Below are 27,826 nucleotides of genomic sequence, written 5' to 3'. Positions count from 1 at the left end.
CATGCCAATATCCAAAGAACTCAAAAGGTTTAGAACCAAAACTTTGAACTTTTCATGCTGATATAATAGCATGAGACTATACATGAGAGTGATCTAATATACCCCCATCCATACTTCATTCGACATTACTCGGTCTAACTTTCTTGCCACAAGCTCCTCGATCTCCCACCCTTCTATTATTCCAAGTAAAAACAAAAAACATCCATTAAAAGCCCATCAATCACTTCAATTTGAATCAAACACTCACAAAACTCAATCTCACAATTATTTAGTTTTTCACTGCCCCATTTTTCTTGCATATTTTTTACTTAACATATTCCAAACTATACCACTGCACATTTCAAGTTAAGCTCGCACTCCGAATAAATAATATGGAATATATACACTGTTAAATGCATCAATATGTTTGGAAAGACGAATTAAAGGAGGTCAATCCTTGCCCATAAATATGATGCACATGGTCTCAAATAGATTGGTAACACATTATTGAAAGAAAGAAAAAAGAGAAAGTGTTGAAAACGTGGAGTAAAAGGGGTGAAGGGTTAAAATAGCAGTAACCGAGCGGCGCACTTTATCCACACACACACTGAAGTAGAAGTTTCAACGCCAACTCGTACTTGACGCAACACGCACAGCACGCACGAAAAGTCTCTTTGTTACATGACACTTATATTTTTCTTTTCATGGTCTTCCCTCGAAACACACAGCCAAAAACCATATCAACGCCTCCTTTGTCCTAAATCCCAACAGTCCAAATCCATCGCCACATCCAACGTAATTTTGCCGCAAACAATCCAAACCCATCTCGGAATCTATCCCCAAAACCCGCCACTACGCTCACACCCTCAGATCCACGGCGTCTACACGTCCAATAGAGACAAACATACGGACGCAAAAAGCTTCGGCTCCTCTCCCTTAAAGTCCATGCTTTTATTTTTTTTCTCTTTGTGATTGTTGTCTTTAGTTTAATGTAGTTTAGTCTGATAGGCGGTTTTAGATAGACAGAGGAGGAGAGATGGCGAGTCAAGTGGTGAAAGTGAAGAGGGAGACAATAGAGGCATGCATGACGTGCCCTCTTTGTAATAAGCTCTTGAAGGAAGCTACAACGATATCTTTGTGCCTTCACACGTGTGAGTTATCTGCTCTGTCTGTTTTTGCGGTTAATTGCTCTTGTTTTTGTGGTAATTTTGATCTGGGTTTGTGCTTGTGTTGCATATGGTGCTCTGGGTTCTTCATGTTAAGTGTCATCGCGCAATTCTTGAAATATCTATTGGAACTTTCTGTTCCTGATTTGCATATTATGGACTTTGTTCTTCTTACTTCTAGTTTCTGTGATGTGGGTATTTGTGTATTCTACAATTTCAAAATTTCTTACGTGTGATTTTCTCAACTCTGTGTTTTAATGTTATCCCTCTCCTATCTGGGCTTATTTTTTATATTTTAAATTTGTTTCCTGATTTTGGTCCTGGTGTTCTTGTATTGCAATTGTGGGCTGTATATGTCATACGGTTATTTCTGATTTATGTTGCAGTTTTAGAATTTTTGGTTATTGTTGATTATTTGTTTACCTTTTATGCCTGGCTAGTTTAAATCTATGGTCTAGGTCCTTTTTTTTTTTTTTTTTTTTTTTTTTTTTTCCCTGATATAGATGTGTAGGTTACTGTTGATTTCGTGGTCCTAGTTGTGAATGTGATGATCTTATATTATCACGTTTTCCCTAGCCTGAAAAAGTACGAAAAATCCAAGTTATTATAATGTACTAAGAAATATCTAATATGCGATCAAAGCTTAACATTGTTCCCTTCTCAATCAAAGTTTCTGGAAGTGATTAGTTGAGCCCTCGGACAGGTTTTAAGTTATTTTTTTAGATCTGAAAACTCAGTTAGAAGTCATAACCATATATCTTCTGTTTGAGGAGTTCTGTGGTGAGCGAGTTGTTGGGAAGTTGGAGGGGACAATTGGGAAACCGAAATGATTTGAAAATATGGAAGTTGGCTCCTTTGTGTTTAATGTGGTGTCTTTAGAGAGAGTGGAATGTATGGAGCTTTTAAGATCGTAAGCCTGAATTTCTAGAGATGAAGAAGATGATGTTACAATCCTTGTATACATGGAAAGTGGCATGGAATAGTTTGTATGTTTCTACTTTTTCTGAGTTTTTGGAATTATGTTCTTTTTCTATAATTTAGGGCTTCTCTTGTATATTCCTTATGTACTAGGGTTGCACCCATCTGCCCTTTGATTGAATATACATTACTTATTAAAAAAAAAAAAAAAAGGATTTTCTGATTGTGACTTTTGTAGTCTGCAAATTGGACACATTATTTTCTCTCTAATGTACTCGGTGCTTTCTTTTGTTAGATATTTCTATTGCTTCCTTGACCTTCAAAACTTTCTCTTTCTCACCAGTGAATGATGATGTTAGACCATTTGATCCATGTTGTGTTTATTTGCAAATTTTTATTTGCAAATCATGTTGATCCATTATGACTTGGTCAGAATTTTTCATACTAAATAGGATTGAGTTACCCTCTCATCAACTGAGAGACCAGAAGTCCTACTTCTTTATTCTTGTAACTTATGGAAAAAGTTGCTTATTTAACAGTGGGATAGACGTTCAAATATCTTGCATGCTTTCACTACCCTTGATTATTTGATTTATTCTTATGCATTGTATTTATGTTATTGTTGTTTGCCAATCTTGTTTTTGTCACCACTGGTTCATTTAGAATGCATCACAATCAGCACTTCTATGAGTTGACTCTTATAGTGATCTGCCATTTGGCAATCAATACTAGATTCCTGTTTTTATCACGAGTGTTTGCTTATGTAGACCATGGTGTAAAGGCCCTTTTATCTTTTTGAGTTCATCCATCCACCTGTTGTGATAGACAATGTTAGGATCTTGAGGCTCATGTTGTATTTCTGGGATTCCATAGTTTTCCCGCGTTAGACGGGGTCCAAAGTTTGAAAACACTTACCAAGGACTGTTTAAGGCCTTTGTGTTGGAACTTGACAGGTCTAAAGTCTCAGCTGATAGCTCATGTGAATATTTTAGTACCATTGGTGTTGTTTGTGGAGCCGAAATGTCTGTTGTAACAGCCACCCCCAGCAACGTTAGAAGAAACTTATTATTTTTCTCCAGTTGTGATGCATTGGCAATGAGCTTACAATTTTTTTGTAACTATTGGGCAGTTTTCAACAATTTGAAAGATAGTTTTTCATAAGAAACTTACGTTATTACGAGTTAAAGAGGACAAGCTAATCTCTAAGTGGCCATTCTTTTTGCTTGGCTTGACACATGTTTTCTTCCTTTGCCCATGGAAATTTAAAGTTTATTTCTTTCTTCTTCTTCATTTTCTTGGTGACGTGTTAAATTCAGAACTATACATTTCCACAGTATTGGAATCATTAAATAGTTGAATTTCTTTTCTCCTGGAATATTTTTGGCTCTTTCTACAACCATTTATGAGACATAGGATGTCAAACCTCAAACCAGTTTGCAGGAAGTGCATATATGAGAAGCTCTCAGATGAGGAGGTGGATTGCTGTCCTGTATGCAACATTGATCTGGGCTGTCTTCCAGTGGAGAAACTCAGGTCAGTCCTTTCATCTATATTATGATAGCCTGCTTGCACTCTCTCTCTCTCTCTCTCTCTCTCTCTCTCTCTCTCTCTCTCTCCCCCTATTTAAAGCATCACATATTGGTTGATTCCTTATATGTTTTACAAGATTATGACTACATAGGAAAATACATAGAGTTGGTGCAAAGGATCTATCAGATTGGGCCCTGTTGAATTTTAAGAATTTTTTTTACTATAAAAGGATTAATGGATAGATCACATATAATTAATCTTGAGCTTGCACCCTTGAGTCCTTACAGAACAAAGATAATAATTGTAATAGTATTGTCACTCTAGATCATGGTCAGTTTCTAGTTCTTCTACCCAGCTTTTTATTTATCATTACTAAGATATGCTGGTTTATCCACTTATCACTGCCCACTATGGACAGATAGCCAGAACTTCTTGCTAGCCTATCGTTTCATTGAGGCTGAATTAGCTTCTGGAAATGGTTCTAAAAGGATTGTGATAGAGTAATGTTTTCACTGCATAGAAAGTCAGTGCGTTGAGGCTATTCATTTTCCCTGGAAAAGTATTTGGCGAACCAAGGCTTCTTTGAAAGTGGCTTTCTTCGCTTGGACAGCAGTGCAAGGGAAGATTCTCACCTTGGACAATCTCAGAAAAAAACGTGTTATTGTGATTGATAGATGTTGCATGTGCAAAATGAATGAGGAGTTTGTGGATCACCTTCTTCTCCATTGCGAGGTTGCACACGCTCTATGAAATGTAATCTTTAGTCGCTTCAGTCTGTCTTGGGTTATGCCTCTTCGGGTGGTAGATTTATTCACTTGTTGGTGGATAGGTGGTCGCTCTCGGAGTGCGGTCGTGTGGAAGATGGTTCCTTGTTGCCTTTTGTGGTGCTTGTGGAGGGAACGCAATGATAGACATTTCGAGGACAAAGAAAGAACCATTGAGGAACTTATTTCCTTTTTCTTTCATTCTTTGTTCTCTTGGACGACTGCGTTCCTCGCACCTTTAGTGATTAGTTTTAATGATTTTCTTATTTTATTTTTTTCTTCTTCTTAGTTGCCTTTCTTGTATACTTCCTATGTACTTGATTGTGCTTTGCGCTTTTTAATGATATTTCTCTTATTTATAAAAAATTAAAAAAAAAAAAGAAAAAAAGAAAAAAAGAAAAAAAAGTCAGTGCGTCCATAACATAATATATAAGTGAACTTTTTTTTTTCCTTTGTTTAGAGATATTATCATTTTGAGATAGGCCTGCATGCATTCCTCATTAAACCTTGGACGACTATTGCTTTCTTTCTTTCTTTTTCCCCTATACATGCAAATAATCATTTCCACATACCTGCTTTTCAATCATAAGGTTATACATACATTTCTTTTGGCTAAATAGATATAATGTTGTGTGTATGTGCTTATGCCTTTGTGTAGTCATATGTTCACACTAGAGGCTGTTCATTGCTGATATGCAGGCCTGACCACAATTTGCAAGATATAAGGGCCAAAATTTTCCCATTGAAGAGAAGGAAAGTAGAGGCCCCTGAAGTTACACCTACAAATTCACTACCAGTTAAAAGGAAGGAGAGATCACTATCGTCATTGGTGGTCAGCACTCCTAAAGTGCCAATGCAGACTGGGTTGACTGGAAGGAGAACAAAAGCTGCAAGAAAATCTGCTGCTATACGAGGATGTAGTTTTGCTGTCGAGGAACCTGCCAAGAAGGAAGATTCTGCAGAGGATCATCCTCTGAGCTCCAGTTCACACGATTCTCAAAGTAAAAGTACTCGAATTAAAAGGCAGGTAAAGGAAGACATATGTTTGATCCTTTGTTCTGTGTAACTTCAAAATTTGATTGTGTTGCAACTTGCAAGTTTTCCCTTGTAGGTAACTACATACTTCTTGTACTGAATTAATAGTTCTGCTACCTTATTAAATTGTTGCAGGATTTTTCAGTTGCTGAGCCTTCTAATGAGCAGAGGCCTAATGAAGACAGAGAGAATGATGTGGAAGTAACTGAAGGTAAAGCCGATCTATGGACACCCTTGAATTGTCTTGTTGAAGCTGCCAACAGAACCAAGTCTTCTAAGTTACATTCACAAGGGCTGTCCCTTGCCAAATCAGAGCAACACAATACCCATGATAATGAAGTATATATGCCTGAAATTAAAGTCAGAGCAGAATCATTCAGAGCTCCTGAAAGTGAAGTATATATGCCTAAAAGCAAAAGAAAGGAGCTTGGACACAAAAAGAAAGTCCAGGATGAAAATAATGGAACAACCGTACTTCCAGGACCAGTGAAGCGTAGAAGGTTTCGAGCAGCTGGTCGGAAAAGTGCAGCTGCCTCGGGAGAGCTGCATCCCTCGGCACAAGTCATGCTAGATGCTGCAGGTTCTAAGCGCAACAGAAGAAATAGTCCAATTTGGTTCTCATTAGTTGCTTCTGAAGACCGGTAAAAGTCTGTTTAACCATGTCATTAGATGGTTTCTATTGTTTTGGATATTGATTTTTAATTACCTCAATGATGCCTTCATATAATGTATGCAGGAAAGCAGATGTTTCCTTGCCACAGATATCTGCATGTTTCTTAAGGATAAAGTGAGTTTCTTACTAAGTCAACAATTGTATATGAGCATGTGTAAATGTTGACTAACTAATTCAAAAACGTGGGGTTTCCCTATTTTTTCTGCGGATTGGCATGCATCATGCATCAACAGAGAAAAGGGGAGGGGAGTGGGGGGAGGATGGTTGGTTAGTTTGATGAGAGTTAGATTGAGGCCTACACCTCAGTAAAGCAATATCCAGTGATTAGCATGCAAGGCAAGATGTGTGGATGTAGTTTACCTTGTAACACCAATAGGAACAGGGAAATATCTTCTCATGCAATCATAACTCTTATCACAAATTTTTGATATTTTCACTTCAGAAATAATGTGTGTTAAGCTATAGAGTGGTTGATTGTTGTCATAGCATCTACACTTTCCTTGGAAAAACTAACACCATTTGAAAACTTTTTGACATGTAGAGTGTTTTCCTTATGACAAAACTGTAGTCATTTCTATCCCCTTGATATATGCTTAAAGCAGCAGGTAATTATGCTATGTAACCCGTACTATTCAATGGTAAACTAAGAAGTATTCTTCCTTCAAGATATTGTAACATATAAGCGTGTGTGTTTTGTCATTCCAACGGCACATCCAGGATACAGATAAACAATAATTTTATCATCAGAGTAAATTACTCCAACATGCCCTGGATTCAATTGAAATGACATGAACTTCCCTTGTACTTTCAAAACTTACTCAAACCTCCCATAAGTTTCATATGTTTTATACACTTCAGTTTAGTCTATACTGACAGAGACAAAACATATTTACAGTAGTGTAAAAGTCATCTGTAATGCTTTTTGTTATTACAAGATTCATATCAATATCATAAACCTTTTTTATGCTCCAAAACTCGCAAACCAGCACTTTCTACCTCCCACACACATCTCATGTTTTAATGCTTCTGCTCAAAATGGAACATAATGTTAACTTTTTGGGTCAAAATTATCAGGGGCTGAATTGTCAATTGACATTTTCTTCTAATAAAATCCTCCCACATGGAGTTCAGTGTAATATCAAAAAACTTGAGGGAGCTCAGCGTATATTTTTCTAAATCCAAGGGAGGTTGGAGTATTTTTCCCTTGTTAACATATTAGATAAGATGGTATGTCATAAATATTCTTAGTCATCATATGTCTTGATTACAAAGTATAGTGCGATAAATTTTTGCAAACAAGTAATTCTTCTTTTCATATAATTCCACTTATCATTGGGTTTGTGTGCGTATTTTGCCATTATTAGACACAATATTTTACCAACCATGCTGTTAGTTTGTGTGAACTTTGTACACAGAGATTAGTCTACTTTTGTCTTGGTCAGAATTGAGAGAGGTATGAGATTGTGTTTTCTCTTCTGGATAATAGCAATTCCATTTTAAAACAGTGCAGTTTTGAAACTGAACCCTTTTGGATGCATGTTGAGGGATTAAGGCATATCCAGCATCTTTGATAGTTTAGATTCTGGAGTAGATTTATTATGTTTAGGTTGGGAAGCCAGGAAGAAGTAAAATGCATGATTAGCAATTATGGAACACTTTGACGTTACCTCATGAAATTTTCACCAGCTTTGGCTCCGGAAGTAATTAGTGAATGACTGTATTGTGTGAGATAGGTTCAGGTTTGTTATATAGCCAAGAAAAACTTATTTACTGTGTTTCACAAAAAAAATGGAGTTTTTTTTTTCCCCTGGTAGATTTATGGCAATCCTCTTTCATTGGTAGCTATTGGCAGTTGTGTATGTTAGTTGTTCCACCACTTACTCTTTTTGAGTGTCTTCATGTATTGTTTCCTTGTTTTCTTGAATCCTTTCAGTCTTACCTAGCTTGTTGTATTAAAAGTTGAACTGTGATTGTTAATCAATGGCCTAATATTTGACAGTGTTAAAGTTAATAGTTGTTGTAATTTTTGCAAAATTGTTTGTTCAGAGGGGAATGATGAAGTCGGCAACTATTTTGAAGATTGCTACGCTCAGCAGTGAATGTCTTATGTTCTATTGACACTTTATTTTTCTTTCACAGGGATGGTAAAATGCCTGTATCATTTATCCAAAAGTACCTTGTGAAGAAACTTGATCTTACAAGTGAAGCTGAGGTTTGTTTGTCTTTCTTGCCTTGCCATAAAGCTAAGGATGTCTGGATATTGCTTTTTATGTGTGTTTTTGATAAACTATTTTCTTGGTTTCTATTTTATTGCTAGATATAACTGTCTTCTTCATTCTTGTTTGATGAAAGCAATAAAGCTGGAAAAATGTAAAAAATGAAAGCAAGTGTGTGCTCAACTTGCATCTGTGATGGGGCTTTACATGAAAGACACTCATACCAACTGTTTCAAATTGTTGATTTATGCTGGTGTTAGGATGCATGTGCACAACAAACAATGGATGAGTTTAAGAAAAATCTATAAAAAAAATCATTGCCTCCAGAAGACCAAATAATAATAAAGTATAACAATTAAAAATCTGTCTCTTGAATTTCAACATATATTAAAAGAAACTAGATAAGTGTGAAAGTTGTCCTTGGTAGTACTAGTCGCTTGTTGGCTTTATTGTTTTTTAACTTTCTGCAGTTTTTTGGATTCAAGTTCTTCTAGCCGGATACTTAATTTAAAGCCACACCATGTTTCACAGTGTTCTATCAATACTTATAGAAACTTTTAACATTCTTAAGCTAACATGAGCTTAACCTACTGTTTGCTATTTGGGTCCAGCACGAATCCTTTTCCACCATTTAGCACTATGTAGTGCCATATTCTCTATTTCAGCCCTAATGGTTATGTCTTTCCTCGCTCCCTAAAATCCTGTTTTATTTGGGTCTTACCTGTGTCTTTGGTAGTGCCTTTCCTTTTAAAGCAAATCATTCCTCCATACTGGTGCATATGTGTATAGTAGAATATGAACATTTTGACTTTCCTTTGTCTTTTTTGCAATTGTTTCTGTCATTTACTTCTTAAAGTTCCAGTTTTTCTTCTTTTAGCTTCTCTCGTATTGCTTCTCATTCGGCACAGCCTCGTGATTTGGACCACAGTCATTTTATAGACATGAAAGTTTCCCTTTTTAGTGGACTGATACTACTCACAAAACTAGAGAAACATTTCCTGCCTCTTTTCCACTTCTTTATCTGACTCTAGTTATATAGCAACTAGTATACCTCTTCACTAATAAAGGCATGTTTAAGTGCCATAGATGATACTAGTTAGGAATTTAGGGGCCTGATTTGGCTCTATCCCAAGGAAATATGGGACATTGAGACAGAACTTCCCAAATGCAATGTTCTAACTAATTCAAGAAGTATGTTGATAAATAAAACACCTAAGTATAGAGTAATAACAGTTTCAACCATATGGAAGATCAAACTTGATTGCACCTTATAATGTTTATTATCCTTGGTTGCTATTTCTAGTCACATAGGAATAACTGGTGTTGTTAGAACTGCTAGGAGCACTTAAAGGTATAGGCCTCTTGGGTGAAACAGAACAAAATCAATGCTCTGTTTTTGGGTTAAAGAGAGCATAAAAAATAAAGGGTCAGAAGGAAAGAGGGACAGAGATGAAGACAGTTTGTTTCAAGTATAAGAAGATTCTCCTTACTGGAGCTTTGCGGTTTGCGCTTAAGCATGCCGAGGCGCACTTTTTAACAACACTGGAAATAGCTGTGATGTACTGCAATGACATTAACCTGGAGCTTCATTAATAAATCAACAATGGTTTCTTGCAACAGTCAAGTGTTATCATGGCTCCTCCTGTCAGCACCTCCTCCTTGAAGGAGATTCACTATCCGTCATTCTTAGCCTACAAAAACCACACCTCACCACCAATTGGAGAATTGCCCAATTATTCCTTATACGCTTGGTCTCCTCAGCTCTTTTGACAGCCGAACCGTCACCAAGATTGACAGAAGCGTGAATCGATGTGCTCACAACATTGTTCACTAGGCCTCTACCACCAACTTGACTAGCAGCTTTCTTACTTATTCGTATCCCTTGTTAGATCTTCCCCTTGATAGTAGCAAAGATTCACCTTGGTAGTGGTTTGAGGCCTCCTTTTTTGGATAGGCCTTGTGTTTTTGTATTTGTTTCCGTTTTCTTCTTTGTATTTGTTATGGTACTTTTTATAATAATTTTTTGATTGTAGGTGGAGATAATGTGCCGAGGTCAGCCAGTGGTTCCATCATTGCAACTACAAAACTTGGTAGATCTGTGGTTTCGGACAGCATCAACATCAAAAAAAGTACCGGCATCCGTCGGCTCCTCTGCGAAGGACTTTGTGATGGTTCTGTCATATTGTCGAAAAGTTCAGACCCCTTGACTCCTTGAGAGCACCCTTTTTAGAGTTTTCTTTGTCTTCTCAAATTACATCTTTATAATCCATAGTTTCCGAAGTCTTCAAGGCTGCTGCTTCATCAACTGAGGTCATTTGATCCATTGTGAACGTTTGTACCTTTGCATGGGATCACGTGAATATACTTATTAATTTTATTCCATTGGTTTGCTGTATCACACACTGTATTCACCCTGTGATGATGGTGTCTATATATGTCTTCCTTTGGATAATGATCTTAATTCAATTTGCATCATACATATATATACATATATAATCACTTCTCCGGTGTGTGGGCGTGTAAGATAGAAGAGAGATGGACATCAACAGTTGTCTAAGTCAGATGTATCGGCGGGCAAAAAATGTAAGTTATAGAGGTGGAAGATTATGATGGCCGTCGGAAAGTTGTTTGTAACTGTACGGTGTGCAAGAAGCAGATATTGGGTCCCGCTTTCAAACTCGATGGTAGTACAAAAATGTTCTTTCATTTATCATGTCTCCATAGACCCATAAATTACAAAGCCCATATTTTTCACTTCAGATCTGGGCATCGTCCCTTGATCTTCACAAAAGAACTGAAAAATGAAGGTAAGGAGGATGATGATGCTGTCTGCTTCAGGTGCGATGAGCCTGTATTGGGTCCCGGATACAGATGCTCCGCCTCTGAATGTAGCTTGTTTTTTCATCAATCATGCGCGGAGCTACCTCACCAGTGACCATATACAACACTTTTCCACCAAAACCACACCCTTGTTCTTTAGATGCCAGATAGATATCCTTGTTTTTCAGAGGTCTGCAGAGAAACATATTGTAATGCTTGGCGACTGCCAACCCGCATTCATCGCCGTCTTTAAATAAATAAATTGTAGCATAAAATTAATGACTTAAACATTTGCATATGAATATATAAATATGACTATAAAATGCACCAATCACCTATATATGAATGAATTCGAAGAAGCTGTTAGCATATTAATTCACAACCCAAAAATCAACACCCATATATATATATATGCAGCTCCCAGTTTGAACTGACAAATAGTCTATAGATCGCACCAAAGTGAGTAAAGAGACGAGTGTTAAATAAATGTGATCATTGGTACCCGACTCAACGCGTAAACAAAAAGGTGAATTGATTGATTAATAGTCATTATAAATTCCCTGTTTCTATCCGTCCACGATGGGGAAGATAAAATTAGTCATTATATTAATTAATAGTAATTATATAAATTCCCTCGATCTTCAGTCTTGATCACCATGTGAGCGAGCTGAGGGAGGTCAAATGCTCTCCCTGTCTAGATGCTCGTGAATGAGGTTGCTCCAATGCTCCCTCCCTCTTTCCCGTTATATAATATAATATAATATAATATAATAAATGTGGAATCACGCTAATTAAGGGTACTAATTAATTTAAGTAGAAATCATTCATGAGCCTACCAATTTGACCCACCGGTGTACGTTCTCGTTTCCTTTCACCAGTTTCAATACTAACCCACTTCTCCCTTGTGTGTGTGTACGTGTTAGAGAAAGGATCCTAACAGAGATGGAGATTCAAAGTTTTCTAAAAAAGATGTATTTTGAAGCAGAGATACGCCTAATAGAGGTGGAAAATGATGGAGACGATGAGAAAAGTTGTTTGTATGATGTGCCGGAAATCGATATCCGGTGTCGCTTTCAAACACCGTTATGCAGACTGCTTCTTTCATTTATCATGCCTCAATGCACCCACCAACTACAAATCTCTTGTTTTTCACTTCGGCTGTGAGCATGATCCCTTGATGATCTTCACTGAAGAATTGAAAAATGAAGGCAAGGAGGACGTTGTTTGCTTCTGGTGCAACAAGCCAGTACTCTTGGGTACTCCCGGATACAAATGCTCCACCTCCTCCCAATGCAACTTGCTCCTCCATCAATCATGTGCTGAGCTGCCTCCCCATATACAATACCCCTTTCATCCAAACCACACCTTTTTTCTCGAGGAGCCAAAGAAAAAATATTGTAATGCTTGCGGTAAAAACTGCAATGGATACCCCTTCTACCGTTGCAGCGAGTGCGATATCAATCTTGATATCACATGTGCCATCAAGAATACTAACAACTGCCAACATGCATTCATCTCCATTTTTAACCAGATCCAATTCACTTGTGGAGCTTGCGGCGAGGAAGGCAAGGTGTTCACCTCCCTATGTAGCATATGTCAACTATAGGTTCATGGCAAATGTACATGATTTCCACACATCATCAGGATTACAAGATATGATCACTCCCTCGCAGTCGCTCTCACCTATTCTCTTCATCAAGTCAAAGAGCAATTGGACAACAACATATTCTGTAAACTTTGCTATCAAAAGGTGAAGACAGAGTATGCAGCTTATTATTGTCAGGAATGCGGTTACATGGCCCACTTGACTGTGCATTTGAAGATGAAGCAAGTGCAAATCTTAGCTTGCTGCCTAAGGAATCTGTTGATTTAGCAATTGGGGTTATGGAGGTTGAAGGAGCTGGGCATATACATCAACTTGATTTAATTTTTAGCAACGAGGAGTTTACGGATGATAAGCTTTGTGATGGTTGTATGGGATTAATCTCCACCCCGTTTTACAATTGTACCCAATGTTGCTTCTTTCTTCATTGTAGGTGTGCTCAACTACCAAAGAAGAAGCGACACCAACTTCACCAACACCAGCTCACTCTCGTCTCGCAGGTACCTTACATTGGTGGATTGTTCTCTTGTGATGCTTGTGGTCGTCTCAATTGTGGCTTCACCTATAGATGTGACACATGTACTTTCGACCTTGACCTTCGATGTTGTTCAATTTCAGAAACCCTGCAACATGAAGGTCACCAACATTCCCTCTTCCTTTCTGTTAATTCTGCTGTTAATTCTAGTAGAAGATGTCATGTTTGTAATTGCACTTATCACAAGAAACCTGGCATATTTGTATGCATTAGTTGTGATTTCTCCTTGGGTTTGGAATATGCAACTCTTCCGCTCGTAGCTAGGCATAGATATGACGATCATCTCCTCAAGCTCACGTACATTGTTGAAGATCGTTGTGAAGAATACTATTGTTTAATTTGTGAAGAAGAAAGAGATCCAAAACATTGGTTCTATTATTGTGCAGAATGCGACTTCCCTGTTCATCCTCAATGCGTTTTAGGAAAATATTCATATGTTAAATTTGGAAGAACTTTTACATCCAATTATGTTCATCAGCATCCTCTCACTTTTGTTCCGAAGACTGAGTCATCTCCTCTATGTGATGCTTGTGGTAAGACTTTCGATGGCATGGCCGTAGAATGTACTCAATGCAAATTTAGTGTCCATTTTGACAATCGGTGTGCCAAAAAAATAATGAAGAAAGCCCCATCAAAGTGATGGTTGGAGAAAGCCATAGCAACATAGCCTTATACTCAACCAAGGCACGAAGATTTCAAAGTTTACTAGCTATCATGGAACTTTATTTATGTCCAGAGATGTTTGATTATATCTTTAATTATTTAGTGGAGGAAAATATAATTTGGTTAAGAACTTTTCCATATATATTGTAAATTGTGCTTATGCATATGGAGTTTGCTCGATGCACGTTTGGTTCATGACTTCATGTATATATATATATCTCATACGCGGTCAACACATGGTCCTGTAAATGTTTTTGTTGGGGATAAATCCCACTCAACCCGATCCAAAGAGAAGATTCAAAAGTCAAATAGGTCCAAACAGATAAGAATAATGATAAGATAAAGAATAATGATCATATAAGAGGTCTAAGAAGATATCAGATCAGAAGTCTAAGAAGATGTCAGATCAGAAGTCTAAGAAGATATCAGATTGGAAGTCTAAGAAGATATCCAATTAGAAGTCTAGTAAAGGATTGAAGTCCAATTAGAACTCGGACAGCAGTTCTAGATCAACAAGGAGCAGGAGTCCTAATCCAGGTTTGACTCCACCTCTATGCCTATAAATAGACCCATACCCCAGGTATAAACTAAGACTCAATTTTTTGCATAGAGCATTATTTTCTCACAGAAGCTAACTTAGGCATCGGAGCGGGACCCCCGGAAGGGTCCCTAGGTTTTGTTGTTTTGCAGAGTTATTGAGAAGCGTGAAGAACATCAAAGGAACGTGCAGATTCACACCATACCGGAAACTGTACCAACAGTTTGGCGCCGTCTGTGGGAAACGATTATTCGTTCCTCATAAAAGAAAAATAAGATCCAGCATGGTGATGAACACACGTTCCGGAAGCCAGACCAACCGAGAGCCCATAGTCCGAATGGAGCCGGCTATTCAGAATAATTTGCAGCCTCCACCGAACCCTCCCCCGGGGGGTGGAGATCAAGATCGCATAGCAGCGTTGGAAGCCCAGATTGAAGACTTAAATGCAGAATTGTTACGCATGAGGACGAGACAGCCCAATCCCGAGATGAACAGGGATGAGCGTGAGGAAGAAGATCACAATAGCAACATTAATCCTCGGAGGGAGGATGACCGTCAAGGAGATCTGAGCAGAATTATTGCCGAGCTGGAGAGAAGGTGCACGGACATGGAGATGGAAAGAAAGGACAAAGGCAGATCCGTAATGGTGGACAAGCTCCTAATGGGTACAGACTCACCCTTCACCAGACGGGTGGCAAACTATCAGCTTCCCGATAAGTTTAAGGTACCCCAAATTCTAAGTTATGCAGGAGACAGAGATCCCTTGGATCACCTAGAGAATTTCAAAGCTCATCTAGACCTTCACGGGACACCCGATGAAGTAGCATGTCGGGCCTTCCCTCTTACTCTTTCGGGGAATGCCCAAGACTGGTTCAGGAAGCTGCCCCCGAATTCCGTTGATCAGTTCAAGGAATTGTCCAAGATATTCCTAACGGAGTTCTTGGCTTTCCGGACAAGGAAGAAGCCTTCGGGATATTTGCTATCATTGCACCAGCAAGGCAATGAGAGTCTTAAGGAGTTTATGGCTCGGTTCAACCGAGAGAAGGCTACGGTCGAAGATCCGACCGAGGATATGATTTTTGCTGCCATTTATCAGGGAATTTCACCCGAGGAGCATTTGATGAAGAAGTTGATCCGGAAGCAACCGAGTACCTTGCAGGGCCTCATGGATAAGGTAGAAGAATTCATCAATCAGGAAGAGACGCTGAAGTCTATGGCCAGTTCTAGACTACCCCGAGAGACAGCCCCAGAAAAGAAAAGGAAAGAACTCAAGAAAGCTGATTGGGAAGAGCAGAGGCAGGTAAAAAAGTTCAAAGATTACAACTTTACACCTCTCAATGCCGAGATATCAGAAGTCCTCATGGAGATCAAGAGAGATCCGGCGTTTCGGGAACCGCAAAAGATACCAGGTAATCCTCCTTATAGGAATGCAGGGAAGTATTGTGATTTCCATAAACAAGCAGGTCATTACACCGAGGGGTGCGTAACCCTAAGGTTGTTAATAGAAGAATTCATAAAGAATGGCAAGTTGGTTCGGTTCTTGGGAGAGCGACGGAACCATCAAGGAAATAACAGGCCTCGGAATCATCAGGACTATCAGCCCCGAGATCAACAGCCACGGGATTACTATCCCCGAGACCGTCCTCAGCTAGACGAAAGGCATCAAGAGAATGCTCCCCGAGATGACATAGAAAGAAGAGAGGACCGAAGAAGCAGAAGCCCACAGCATAGAGAGCCGAGGCAACAGCAGTATCTGCCCGTGATCCCATAAAAAGGACTCTCGGGAATTTCAGGCTTGCTTTTATTTTTTAGTATTTATATTTGCAAAGAACTAGACTTTTATTTTTAATTCAGACTAGACAAAAAATTCCCCAGATTTTGGGAATAAGTATTTTCAGAATAAATGAATAAAGCTGACTTAAGCATCGGAGTGTTCCCGGTCTAGGGACCAGGAACCCGTTGATGTTGTTTCTTTTGCAGGCAAAAACTCTCGGATCAGTCCTAGCCGAGATCAAGAAGAAAGGGGGTCGTCTCGGATCAGTCCTAGCCGAGAGTCTCGGATCAGTCCTAGCTGAGACCAAAACTTCTCGGATCAGTCCTAGCCGAGAAGGAGCCTCTCGGATCAGTCCTAGCCGAGAGCAAGAAAATCTTCTCGGATCAGTCCTAGCCGAGAAGGAGCCTCTCGGATCAGTCCTAGCCGAGAGCAAGAACAACTTCTCGGATCAGTCCTAGCCGAGAAGGAGCCTCTCGGATCAGTCCTAGCCGAGAGCAAGAAAAACTTCTCGGATCAGTCCTAGCCGAGAAGGAGCCTCTCGGATCAGTCCTAGCCGAGAGCAAGAAAAACTTCTCGGATCAGTCCTAGCCGAGAAGGAGAGTCTCGGATCAGTCCTAGCCGAGACCAAGAAGAAAACTCTCGGATCAGTCCTAGCCGAGAGTCTCGGATCAGTCCTAGCCGAGAGAAAGGAGCATCTCGGATCAGTCCTAGCCGAGAGCAAGAAGAAACTTCTCGGGGGGTCGGATTTAACCCTCGGGTTTTGCAGGTTTTTCAAGATACAGGGAGAAAACCCTAAGGAAAAACAAGAAGGTAATTGGGGGGTAAGATTTAACCCTCGGGTTTTGCAGGTTAGCAGGTTTTCAGAAGGAGACAAAGATCGGGTTTCCTTAGACATGGAATTCCCATTATTCAAGCAAGCTTCGGATAAGGGAATTGGGGGGTAACTGTTGGGGATAAATCCCACTCAACCCGATCCAAAGAGAAGATTCAAAAGTCAAATAGGTCCAAACAGATAAGAATAATGATAAGATAAAAAATAATGATCATATCAGAGGTCTAAGAAGATATCAGATCAGAAGTCTAAGAAGATGTCAGATCAGAAGTCTAAGAAGATATCAGATTGGAAGTCTAAGAAGATATCCAATTAGAAGTCTAGTAAAGGATTGAAGTCCAATTAGAACTCGGACAGCAGTTCTAGATCAACAAGGAGCAGGAGTCCTAATCCAGGTTTGACTCCACCTCTATGCCTATAAATAGACCCATACCCCAGGTATAAACTAAGACTCAATTTTTTGCATAGAGCATTATTTTCTCACAGAAGCTAACTTAGGCATCGGAGCGGGACCCCCGGAAGGGTCCCTAGGTTTTGTTGTTTTGCAGAGTTATTGAGAAGCGTGAAGAACATCAAAGGAACGTGCAGATTCACACCATACCGGAAACTGTACCAACAGTTTTGATGGCCTTTCATGTGTATCCAATCAATCATTGTTGTATTCAAACTTACGACAACCAAAAAAAGATGATACAAGTAAAATCTTATCAAAACCTAGAGAGATAACGTATGCCTTCTCTCTAAGAAAACCTTGCGCTCCTTCCTGTGCCCAAAGTCATGGGGAGCAAAGGCTTCCCTCCCCTGCTCTCCTCTTCGCTGTTTACCCCTCTTATGAGGTCCTTATTATGCTAGAACTTTTTCTAGCCCTATTCGCCTCATCAGAGGCAAATTCTTTGCTTTCTACGCTTTCCATATGTGCAACACAGAGTCTACCAGTTTCCCCCATCTACCCCCACCGTGTTTTTTGGATAGGTTGTGGGATCGAAATATTTGGATCTAGATCTACGCTCCTTCGTCCAATATTGCACGACACACGACTCACTAGTGGGTTTGCCGGCGCTTCTACCGACGGTTGTTGTGTCTTCATCCACTGCTCATGCACTAGCGCGTGGCCTACACACTCCAGGGAGCTTGTTTCCCTTTCCGACACGTGGCGGCCCTACTCCTCTCTCCCGCCTTCCCTCGACTTGGCTTTCGGTGGATCCCTGCAGAACCAATGATCTCTGCTGATGATAGCCACCCAGAGGCAGCACGTGGTCCTCAAGCGCTGTCAGTGGTGGCTCCCAATCCACCATCCACAACCGACTCTCGGTTGTTGTTTATGTTACTGTTTTTGTTTTTATTTCCTTGTATTTATGGGCTTTTATGTTTCTGCAACTTCTCCCTGTTCTTCTTTGTCTCGGTGTTTGGGTCCACAAGGCTCTTTACACACCACAAACCACCTTAATTGGTGGCCCAGATTCTTGGCATCCGTGCCACGAACCATTATGCCCGCATCTTTGGAAGTATTGCTTCCGCGCACTTACATTCTTAGTTTTTATTTTTGGCTGCCCAAACCTTGTTGTTGTATTTTCTTTCTTTGATGTAATCTCTTTTCATGTATCTAAAAAAATAAAGAAAAAAGAAAACTTACGACAACCAGCAAGTCATCGCCATCTTCTCATTTTCCCTTGTTACGGAGAAGGTAACCTTCCTTTTGCTTCAGTCGGCTCAAGGAGGAGGGAAGGACCACGTCTCTTCCCTCTTTTCATTCTCTTCTTTCCTTTATGTCTTTTACTGCTTTTATTGTTGTTTGGCTAGTAGTTTTTCTAGTACTTTTTAGGGTTAAATACATATTTGCCCCTGTGCTTTATGACCTTTATTTTTTGCCCCATCAGTTTCACTTTTTATCAAATTTGGTACTTGTGGTATATGAAAATATGGAAATGGTACCTCCGTCTGATTTCTCGTCCAAAACTAACGTCCACCCACGTCACTGGGTACCTAAAAATTTGAAGCCCAGAACTCAATTATTTACACATCGTTTCCAACAACATCCAGACAACAACATGACAGAAAATGCCGTGGGTGGACGTTAGTTTTGGACGGGAAATCAGACAGAGGTACCATTTCCGTCTTTTCATATACCACAGGTACCAAATTTGATAAAAAGTGAAATTGAGGGGACAAAAAATAAAGGTTGTAAAGCATATGGGGCAAATATGTATTTAACCCTACTTTTTACCTTGGATGAGGTTTTATCCGTCGTCTTGTACGACTTATCCTGCCCGGAATTGCAACCTCAGTATTTTGGCTTCTCCATTGCGGCGTTCACGTTCGCCACCGTCCTCCTTGCATTGGTGGCCGGTTTTGTCAAAGTTCTTAGATCTAATTTTTTTAAAAGCTAGATCTACATTCCTTTGATGGTCCCTGAATCTTTGGGTGTCAGTTAGAATTTAACAGAATTTGCAAAAATACTCATACTTGAATATTTGAAAATTTTTATAATTTTTTTTTTTTTAAAAAAAATACATGGGTATTTTGAAAATTTTGATAGGATTTAACAGAATTTTTAACGAATGGTTGAAATGGAAAAAAAAAAAAAAAAAAAAAAAAAAAAAAAAAAAAAAAAACTAGTACTTTTATTTTTGACATTTTTTTTAAAATTACCAGCCCTGCTAAAATGTTGCCATGTATTATTGGAAGTGTCGAACCAAACATGTAGCCTAATCTTGGACGATAATAAAAATTGAAAGTGAATTTAAATCCTGTTACTTCACTGTAAATAATAAAAAGAAAAAAAAAATAATATTATATCACAACAATAATAATAACAACAATTATCAATAATAATTATTGTTATTATAAAAGAATTTCATGCTTAATATCTTCTACTGAGAATTTATAAATTTTTAATAAGAATTTTTTTACATCTGAAGGGACCAAACAGCCAATTTAGAATTACTAAAAAAAAAAACAGCCAATTTAGAAAAAAAAAAAAAAAAGAAAAAAGAAAAAAAAAAAAGCCTAATATAAATTAAACAATACCCGGTCCGTCCTCTGCGGTTGCAGTTGCAGTGGGCTTCTCTAGTCGAGCAAACATGCATCAGGTAATCAAATCCCCTGTGAAACCCTAACAAAACCCTCGTATATTTCATTTGCATTGTTTATATTCCTTTTCTACGTAATTATTTTTTGGTTCTGACTCTGCTTGAAATCTGCTACGAAGGGTGGAGGATCTGAGACGGAGGTGACTTGGGAGGACCAGCAGAACATTAACAAGTTTGGAAGATTAAACAACCGCTTTCACGAGCTTGAGGAAGAGATCAAAATCGCCAAGGTTTACTTTATTATATAATATATTCGTATATTCAATATTGGGAAAGTATCTGATGAGTTTTATGTGGCTTGGTCTTCTTTTTTTTCTTCTTCTTCTTCTTTTTTTTCTCCAATTAGATTGTCACTTACTATATTTAGTTGTGAGTCACTGAATTTGTTGCATAATTTGAGTTGGGTTTTGAGAAATAGTGACAACCCAACTCTAATTTTGGCTAAATCTTGATGGAAAAGCAAAAACCAAGGAAGCTGAGGACCAGCTAACAGCTTCTTCTTCTTCTTCTTCTTCTTATTATTATTATTATTATTATTTTTTAATATATATTTATACAATTTAACTTACAGGCTTTACTTCTTCTAGATTCTCTTTTTAAGTTTTACCCAAACAATATCCAGTATTGTACATATTACATAAATCCCAAACGGCCTCCAAGACCATGAATTTTATGTTTCATGTGTGTTTGATACCTATCAATTCAAAAAGTAACCTCAACTTAGCTAAATATATGTACTAGATAAGGTTGGTGATGATAAAAGTGACTACACATTTGTAATGCTAAGAAAGTGTTGGAAAATAAAAATGGTAAAATTATGAAACTTCAAATTTTAACTACCTACACTTTCTGTACTACAACAGTTAAATGGCTCTTATGCACTCAAATGCAAGGGAATTTTTATGCCTTTCCTTAAACATGGTTGCTTTAGGCTTTAATCTACCAGTATGTGGATGGATGATCTATAAATGTAGTTATGCCAAAGTATCTCTAAGCCAGTCAGGTGTCATCTAAAAATTTAGAAAAACTAGTTAATTTTCTATTTGCATCTTTTTAGATCATGTATGTGAGTTTCGGAATATTTAGTAATATCTTGTTGATTTGTTTTGTTACTGTGCCATTACTAGGAAAGGTCAAGCAGATCTCCCAACAAAAGCAAACCTTTGTTTTTAATTCTTCAGTATGTAATGGCAGTTGATTTCAATAGTAAAAGAGGCTTCTTGAATTTTTTGGAGAGAGTTTCCCATCATACTCAAAATCTTAATTTTTTTTGGTGCTTCATGTGAAGCCTACTGTCTTCTATTACCATCTGTGATGCGTGAAGTTTTTCATGCTCATTAATTTAAGGGCTCAAACCTAGCAGAGTTTGGCGGGGCTCTTCCCTTCTCGTCGGCTGCTCCTCCAAATCCGGCTGGGCTGTTAGTGAGTTCGGAATTTTCCAGTAGCTCGTGTGGTTCAGGGCCTTCCGTCTCTGCTGCTGCTCCTCCTCTCTCAGGGGCTTCTAAGCTGGGAGTGAAGATTCGTTCTTCCCCCCCCCCCCCCCCCCCCCTGCTGCAATTTCAACCTTTTCAGCATTATATCAGGAGGGCTAGGGAGTTTAGGGTAGGTCACTCAGTGCAATGGAATGATGAGTTATTATCGGACTCTCTGGAAGCTTCAAAGTTAGGGCTGGCAAAACGGGTCACCCGACACGACCCGTTTATGTTAACGGGTCGGGGCTCCAGACACGACACGATAATTTCACGGGTCACCCGACACGACCCGTTTGACCCGTTTAGCTTAAAAGTTTTTTTTTTTTTTTTTTTTTTTTTTTTTTTTTTTTTTAAATTTTTGTAATTACTTTTTTTTTTGTGGTGGGGGGTGGGGAGCGGGAATTTTATTAATAAATAAATTAAAATCAGCTGCTAAAATCACAAAAGTCAGAAATTGGCAGGGTAAAAAAAATAAACTAAAATCTGTAGCTTTTGCATTTCAACCGAAAAGAAGAAGAAGAAGGCAAGCAGTAGTTGTGAGTCTTTTGAGTTTTGACGTTTTGTTTGTTTTTCTACTTTTTTGAGCTTTTTTTACTTTTCTAAACTTTGAATCTTTTGTTTTCAGATAATAATTAAATAATAAATTAATAATTTGCCCATTTGGAAATTGGATTTCCTTTCAGGCTTTCATGCGCTTTCCACTTTTCCAGCCTTTCTTTCCCGATTACTTTTCCTGTTTTCCAATTTCCAGCTTTCCCCTCCCCCCAACTTTATTAAGTTTATTTATCATTCGGTAATTTACTAATTTCAGATTTCACTATTTCAAACTTTCAGTAATTCTACTAATTATTCTACAGTTTCTACTTTCTACAATTCTACTAATTAGTCTAATTCGGTTCGGCCATTCAGCCCATTCCAGATTTCCATTTTTCCACCTTTCGGCTTTCTCCGGTTTTTTTGTTTTTTTGTTTTTTTGTTTTTTTTGTTTTTTTTTGTTTTTTTTTTTTTTTAAATTATTATTATTATTTTTAATTAAAAAAAAAAAAAAACCTAATCGTGACTGGCGGGTCACCCGCGACCCGACCCGCCAGACCAATATAAACGGGTCGTAAACGGGTCGACCCGTTTAAGGTCGACCCAAACCCGCTAATTTCGTGTCGTGTTGTCGGGTCGTGTCAAAATTGCCGGCCCTATTCAAAGTTGTCTGCTAGCCTTGTTGCCAGAGCCTCCTGTGGTTATGGTTGTAAAGCCTCCAGTGAAGCAGGGTATTCTTAAGAAGGGGTTTCTCAACCCTCGCCCGATTGTTTTAGCCCCTTCCGTTTCGCCTCCGGAAGTCATCGATGTCGGGGTGGTAGGACCTTCCTCCCCTCCGAGCGGTTGCATCATTCCAATGGATTCTCCCAATCCAAGAATTGGCCTGTCGGTTTTGATCATAACGGGGAGATTGTGGTTTTGGAGGAGGAAGATGATTTTTGGGATGGTTTGCCCTTGGATTGGGCATTGGATGGGGATTTTGCGTTGGATAGGGACTTTGGGGAGGAGGCTATGGCAATTCGAGATGGCATGGAAGAAGAATTTCAGCGGGATAAGATGATTGCGCGCCAGAAGTCCAAAGGAAAGAGAGAGCTCTTGAATTTGCATAGCTCCATCAATTATGGCGACGATTTGGTTCCTTTTAGGCGTAGGAAAGGCAAGGCTCACGTGAAGTAGGTCTTGGCGGGTTGTGGGTTGTTTTTCCGTTGTTTTTTGGGTTTGCTTTGTAGTCCGGCCTCGGTCGGCTTGGATTTTGGGTCTCTTGCGGTTTCAGTAGGCTTCAGTAGGCTTGGTCTTTGGGTGCCTCTGGATTTTGGTTGTAGTTGGTGTTTTTTTGGCGTTTTCGGGTTTTGTGGGTGTTGTTGGGGCTTTCTGTTGTTTTTGGGCGTGTTATTGGGTTTTGGGTTTGTAAGTGCTCGTCGTATACTGCCTGTGTACTGGGGCGCCTTACGCTTTCTATATAAAATTGTTGTTTACTTATCAAAAAAAAAAATTTATACAATTTTTTTTTGTCCATTGGAAGAAGTTTGACACTAACATCGGAATTAGAGTTCTTGTGTTGTGAATCAAATGTAATCTATTAGGCTTCACATCAATCATTTATTGAAATGAAGTCTATGTACTAAAGATCTTGAAATATTACTTAAATTTGCAATATCTTCTACATCATTTTCTCTCTAGTGAAAAATTACAGCATTGTAAATTTCTACTACATCAAAATCGTAATTTTTTTAATTTCCTTGAAGTGTTTTGCGACAAACTCTATCCTGATACGCTTTTCTTTTCTTTTTTCATAGGGCATGTCACCCTTTGTGGAAATGATTATTCAAGTTTTTTTCTATGCCTTGCCTAGAACATATACCTCTAAATTTGTCTTTTTTATTTTCTCAGAGGAAAGTGATTTTGGAAAATCGCTACTTATAGATTATTATCAAAGAATTATAGAGCTAGGGGATACTGATGTGATTCTCCTTTGCTAATTGTGGCCCTTTTTCACTGAGCACTTTACTCACTTGTTGATGGATTGTATTATCAATTTTTTTTTGTAATTGCTTATTAAAAAGAAGAATGCTGTTATTAGATGAAAAGGAATAAGAATCATTGATCACTTTGAATGTTGCTATATTTAAGACATAATTAAACAATTATGTTTACTACAACATTGCAGCTATGAAAACTGCACATTCATGGTTATAAACACTTCTACTAACAAGGTGTAGGTCACATGCATGCTTTAGCCTTTCTAAATGAACTTAAATTACATGAAATACTTGACATAAATATGTTCTTGAGTTGCGTGACATCGACATTTGAGAAGGCTAGCGGTTAAGTTTGAAAGGTTGATGACTTCCTCCATCCTTAAAATTACCTGCATTCCATATAGATGGGGCCAAAAACTAGTATAAGGAAATTTACAAGTGTAAAATTAAACAGGATTTGGTGTGGTAGAGTGAATTAGAACAATCGTTTGGCTCCAAGTGTCTGTATTGCATATGTAAACTATCTATGCACTTCTCACAATGCTGCTACATGAAACATTAATTGCAGTAATACTACATATAATAGATTTGAAAAGTAGCTGTTGTACGTAAACAGAATTTCTATACATACTCTAGATGCCTTCAGAGAATTTGACTTGCTTTCGGAGTCAGATCATAAAGTATTTTTTGCATGTCTGGATATATATTAGAAGATGAACCAGAATTATGGATAGTAATTCCTATCTCTCTTACTAGTTTCTTATTTAATATATATATTTCCAGCAAGGAGGCAGTATGGAAGTCACTGTATGGTCTAGAGGGGTTAGACAAATGTTGGGTCAATGAACAAGATCAACTTGCAAGCCAAGTTTGCTTGGGGATTGTTTCTCCTTCTGTCCTTCACTTGAAATTGCTCTTGATTCTGTTTAAGTGAATTTAAAGTTTGAAACACTAGCAGATGAATTGACAAATTAATTTTCTGTTCTAGCTGGCTATAGTTGCTAATTATGTTGAGTAAACTCTTTATTGAGTCGATCTTGAGGCAAGATAGAGTAACTTAGTTCATATAGTCCTAGCGAATGTCAGTGCTATTGGTATTTGTCCGTCCCCATTATCATACCATGTAGCAAGAAAAGCACGTTAGGACAAAAGCAGTCTTTGTCTCTTCATGCAGGAGTGCTTTTGTGAGTATGTAATCTTGCAGTGATGGTTCAATAACTAGCACAAAGGAATCTATCAATATTGCGCACAACTTTCCTAATTTAAGTGGTGCAGGACATAAGTTGTAGTGAACTCTAATATCAAATCTGATGTAGGATAATTAGGAATTACGTACTACACCTAGATTTCTTGATGGGATCTTGGTTGATTGTGATATAAAGGTGTTTAGGATTAATTAAGTATGAAATTTTTTTATCATAATGGCTTAATTGTTACTGAATCCGGAATCAAGATTGCATGATTTTCTGGCAGCAGGTTGTTGAAGCGAAATTGAAAGAACTAGTTGAAAACAGCCTAGGCTTACACGTAGGTTTTCCTAATGCAATCACACTTAGGAAGTAAAAGGCGATCAAACCCCTCAAAGCTTTGAGAAAAGCTGCTGGAATTTTAATGACTTATTATTACATGATTAGCCAATGGTGGGTGCTGATTTGGCCCCGTATTTAAATTAAACCATATTCTTTGAATATTTTGATATATAAGCTTGCTCCTACTTGTAGCCAGCATCACCAAGCTAGTGGACATTGTGATTTTCACGTTGGCCTCGCTTTAGAATAACAATTCGGAGTTCTTTTTTTTTTTGTTGGGGGGGTGGGGATAAATTTAAAAATTCAGAGCTGGTTCACTTGAAGAAAAGATAATCTAGCGTGCAATGTGGTACTCTCTATGAGAAGACATTGTTACAATTATCTACTGAAAGTTAATTTTACTTTCACAATTTTTAGTGTTTTTAGCCATCTCTACTTCAGTATTGGAAATTGAAGCACGAACGTTGGTTCTTACACTGCTTTTACGTACTTTTTAAAATGAGAGGCATTGATCATTGTGAAAAGATAGTTAAGTAGCACATGCTTGCTAAACTAAAATCTAGCCACCTATATTGTGTTGTCGTGCAACTTGAAACACATCTAAACCGAAAGTATATCTCACAAATACTCCAGATTAAGCACAAAATGACAGCCTTCAAACCTCCCTCTTCTACCTGCCAGTATCTTATCACCATTTTTTGCATGATCAGAGATCGCAACATGGTGAAAGAGGTCATCCAGTAAGAGCACAATGTTGGCAATATGGTTCTTTCATTTGAACCACATATCTCTTTTCTAATTTATTAGTTAGATTTTGTTCGGCATTATCGTGCAGCAAGGAGTGCCAAATTTTCTTCGTTTTACACTTGTTTGGATTTTCTATTCTTGCATGACAACATGTTTTGAGAGGCAAGTGGAACAATAATAATTAGAAATTAAATTAGAGGAAAACCATTTCACTACAGATGCAAAGTAAACCAGCTGCTTGGTTGCCCTTGCATTCTTCATTTTTCTTTGTTCTTTGTTGTCATCTTCAGCTTTTATCCCCCTGAGCTCACTACGGCAGAAAACATTTTTCTTACTTGAATGCAATGGGTAGATGTCAGTGAAAATGTGTATATATTCCAGTTGCATTTTGTTTATGATTACAACATGCAGCTGAAAATGTATATTTGAGTTGTCCTGTTCTCTCTTTATTTATTATGCGCCCCTTCTAAATCAATGGTCTTTTTTCCCCAGGAATCAAATGAAAGTCTGGAGGATGCTAGCAACGAATTGATTCTCACTGATGAGGAGGTGGTTCGGTTCCAAGTAGGGGAAGTCTTTGCCCATGTGCCGAAGGAAGAAGTGGAGAGCAGGATAGAAGAGATGAAAGAGGTGACTAGCAAGAACTTGGAAAAACTCGAGGAAGAGAAGGAGTCTATAGTTGCACAGATGGCCGAATTGAAAAAGATCTTGTATGGGAAGTTCAAGGACTCTATCAATCTAGAGGAGGAATGATATGATTTTCCTTGTTGCCATGTTACTAGAGAAAATGACTTGCTGCAAATTCTGGTATGTTTGGATATTAAGCAATGTGTTTAGACAGTCGGATTAATTAGTAGTGTTTATCGGTCCTTCTGGCATGTGTCATGAATGGGTCAGTTTTAAGCTTGTTCTGTTAAAAGAAGTGGAACTACGTACATGCAACTCAGCTTTTACCTGGTGCACATATTGATTCTTCAATAATTAAAGCTTATACTAGAAGATATTTTAGGGAAATGATATTCCCTCCAGATTGTTGTCCCTTTTGCTCTTGCAGAGTCCGATGGATGTGTGTCAGCTGTTATTGTGGTGATAATGACATCGGAAGCTGGCGAGTCCATTAATTCAGAACCTTTAAGAATGGGAGGGAACTTTAAAGTACTTATTATATCAATTAGCCGACGAATAATTTTTAATCTAATATAAAATTAGTGATTTAAGATCGAAGAGTCTAACCCGTTTAATTAAATGTGTCAAGTTAAAATTGACTTATATAGTCTTATACTCATGTTTTAATACGTGATATTTTTTACACGACTTGTAAAATCGACAAACTCAATACGAAATTAGCGAGTTAGAATTGAGGGATGACCCGTTTAATTAAATAGATCAAATTAAAACTGACATATATAGTCTTATACTATATGAATTGA

At 38.3% G+C, this 27,826-nt stretch overlaps 3 protein-coding genes across 3 annotated transcripts; all 3 read left to right on the top strand.

Annotated features, from left to right (window-relative positions):
* Positions 1-643: 643 nt before the first annotated feature.
* LOC133851577 (E3 ubiquitin protein ligase DRIP2-like) lies at positions 644-10,742 on the top strand. The gene is made up of 7 exons (XM_062288047.1): positions 644-1,130; positions 3,497-3,596; positions 5,057-5,384; positions 5,528-6,033; positions 6,129-6,179; positions 8,205-8,277; positions 10,315-10,742. Exons 1-7 carry the CDS (start codon positions 1,016-1,018, stop codon positions 10,486-10,488), a joined length of 1,347 nt encoding a protein of 448 aa, XP_062144031.1. The 5' UTR covers positions 644-1,015; the 3' UTR covers positions 10,489-10,742.
* A 2,038-nt stretch (positions 10,743-12,780) lies between these two features.
* Positions 12,781-13,998, top strand: LOC133852761 (uncharacterized). Its single transcript, XM_062289510.1, has one exon. The coding sequence runs from the start codon at positions 12,887-12,889 to the stop codon at positions 13,877-13,879; it is 993 nt and encodes a 330-aa protein (XP_062145494.1). The 5' UTR covers positions 12,781-12,886; the 3' UTR covers positions 13,880-13,998.
* A 6,036-nt stretch (positions 13,999-20,034) lies between these two features.
* Positions 20,035-27,358, top strand: LOC133883088 (probable prefoldin subunit 4). The gene is made up of 3 exons (XM_062322292.1): positions 20,035-20,135; positions 20,255-20,365; positions 26,889-27,358. Exons 1-3 carry the CDS (start codon positions 20,127-20,129, stop codon positions 27,147-27,149), a joined length of 381 nt encoding a protein of 126 aa, XP_062178276.1. The 5' UTR covers positions 20,035-20,126; the 3' UTR covers positions 27,150-27,358.
* Positions 27,359-27,826: the final 468 nt, after the last annotated feature.

The sequence above is a fragment of the Alnus glutinosa genome, chromosome 12, assembly GCF_958979055.1.
Source record: "Alnus glutinosa chromosome 12, dhAlnGlut1.1, whole genome shotgun sequence".
Taxonomy (NCBI): domain Eukaryota; kingdom Viridiplantae; phylum Streptophyta; class Magnoliopsida; order Fagales; family Betulaceae; genus Alnus; species Alnus glutinosa.
The sequence above is the reverse complement of the archived record's forward strand: the minus strand, read 5'-3'. Positions and strand labels throughout refer to the sequence as shown.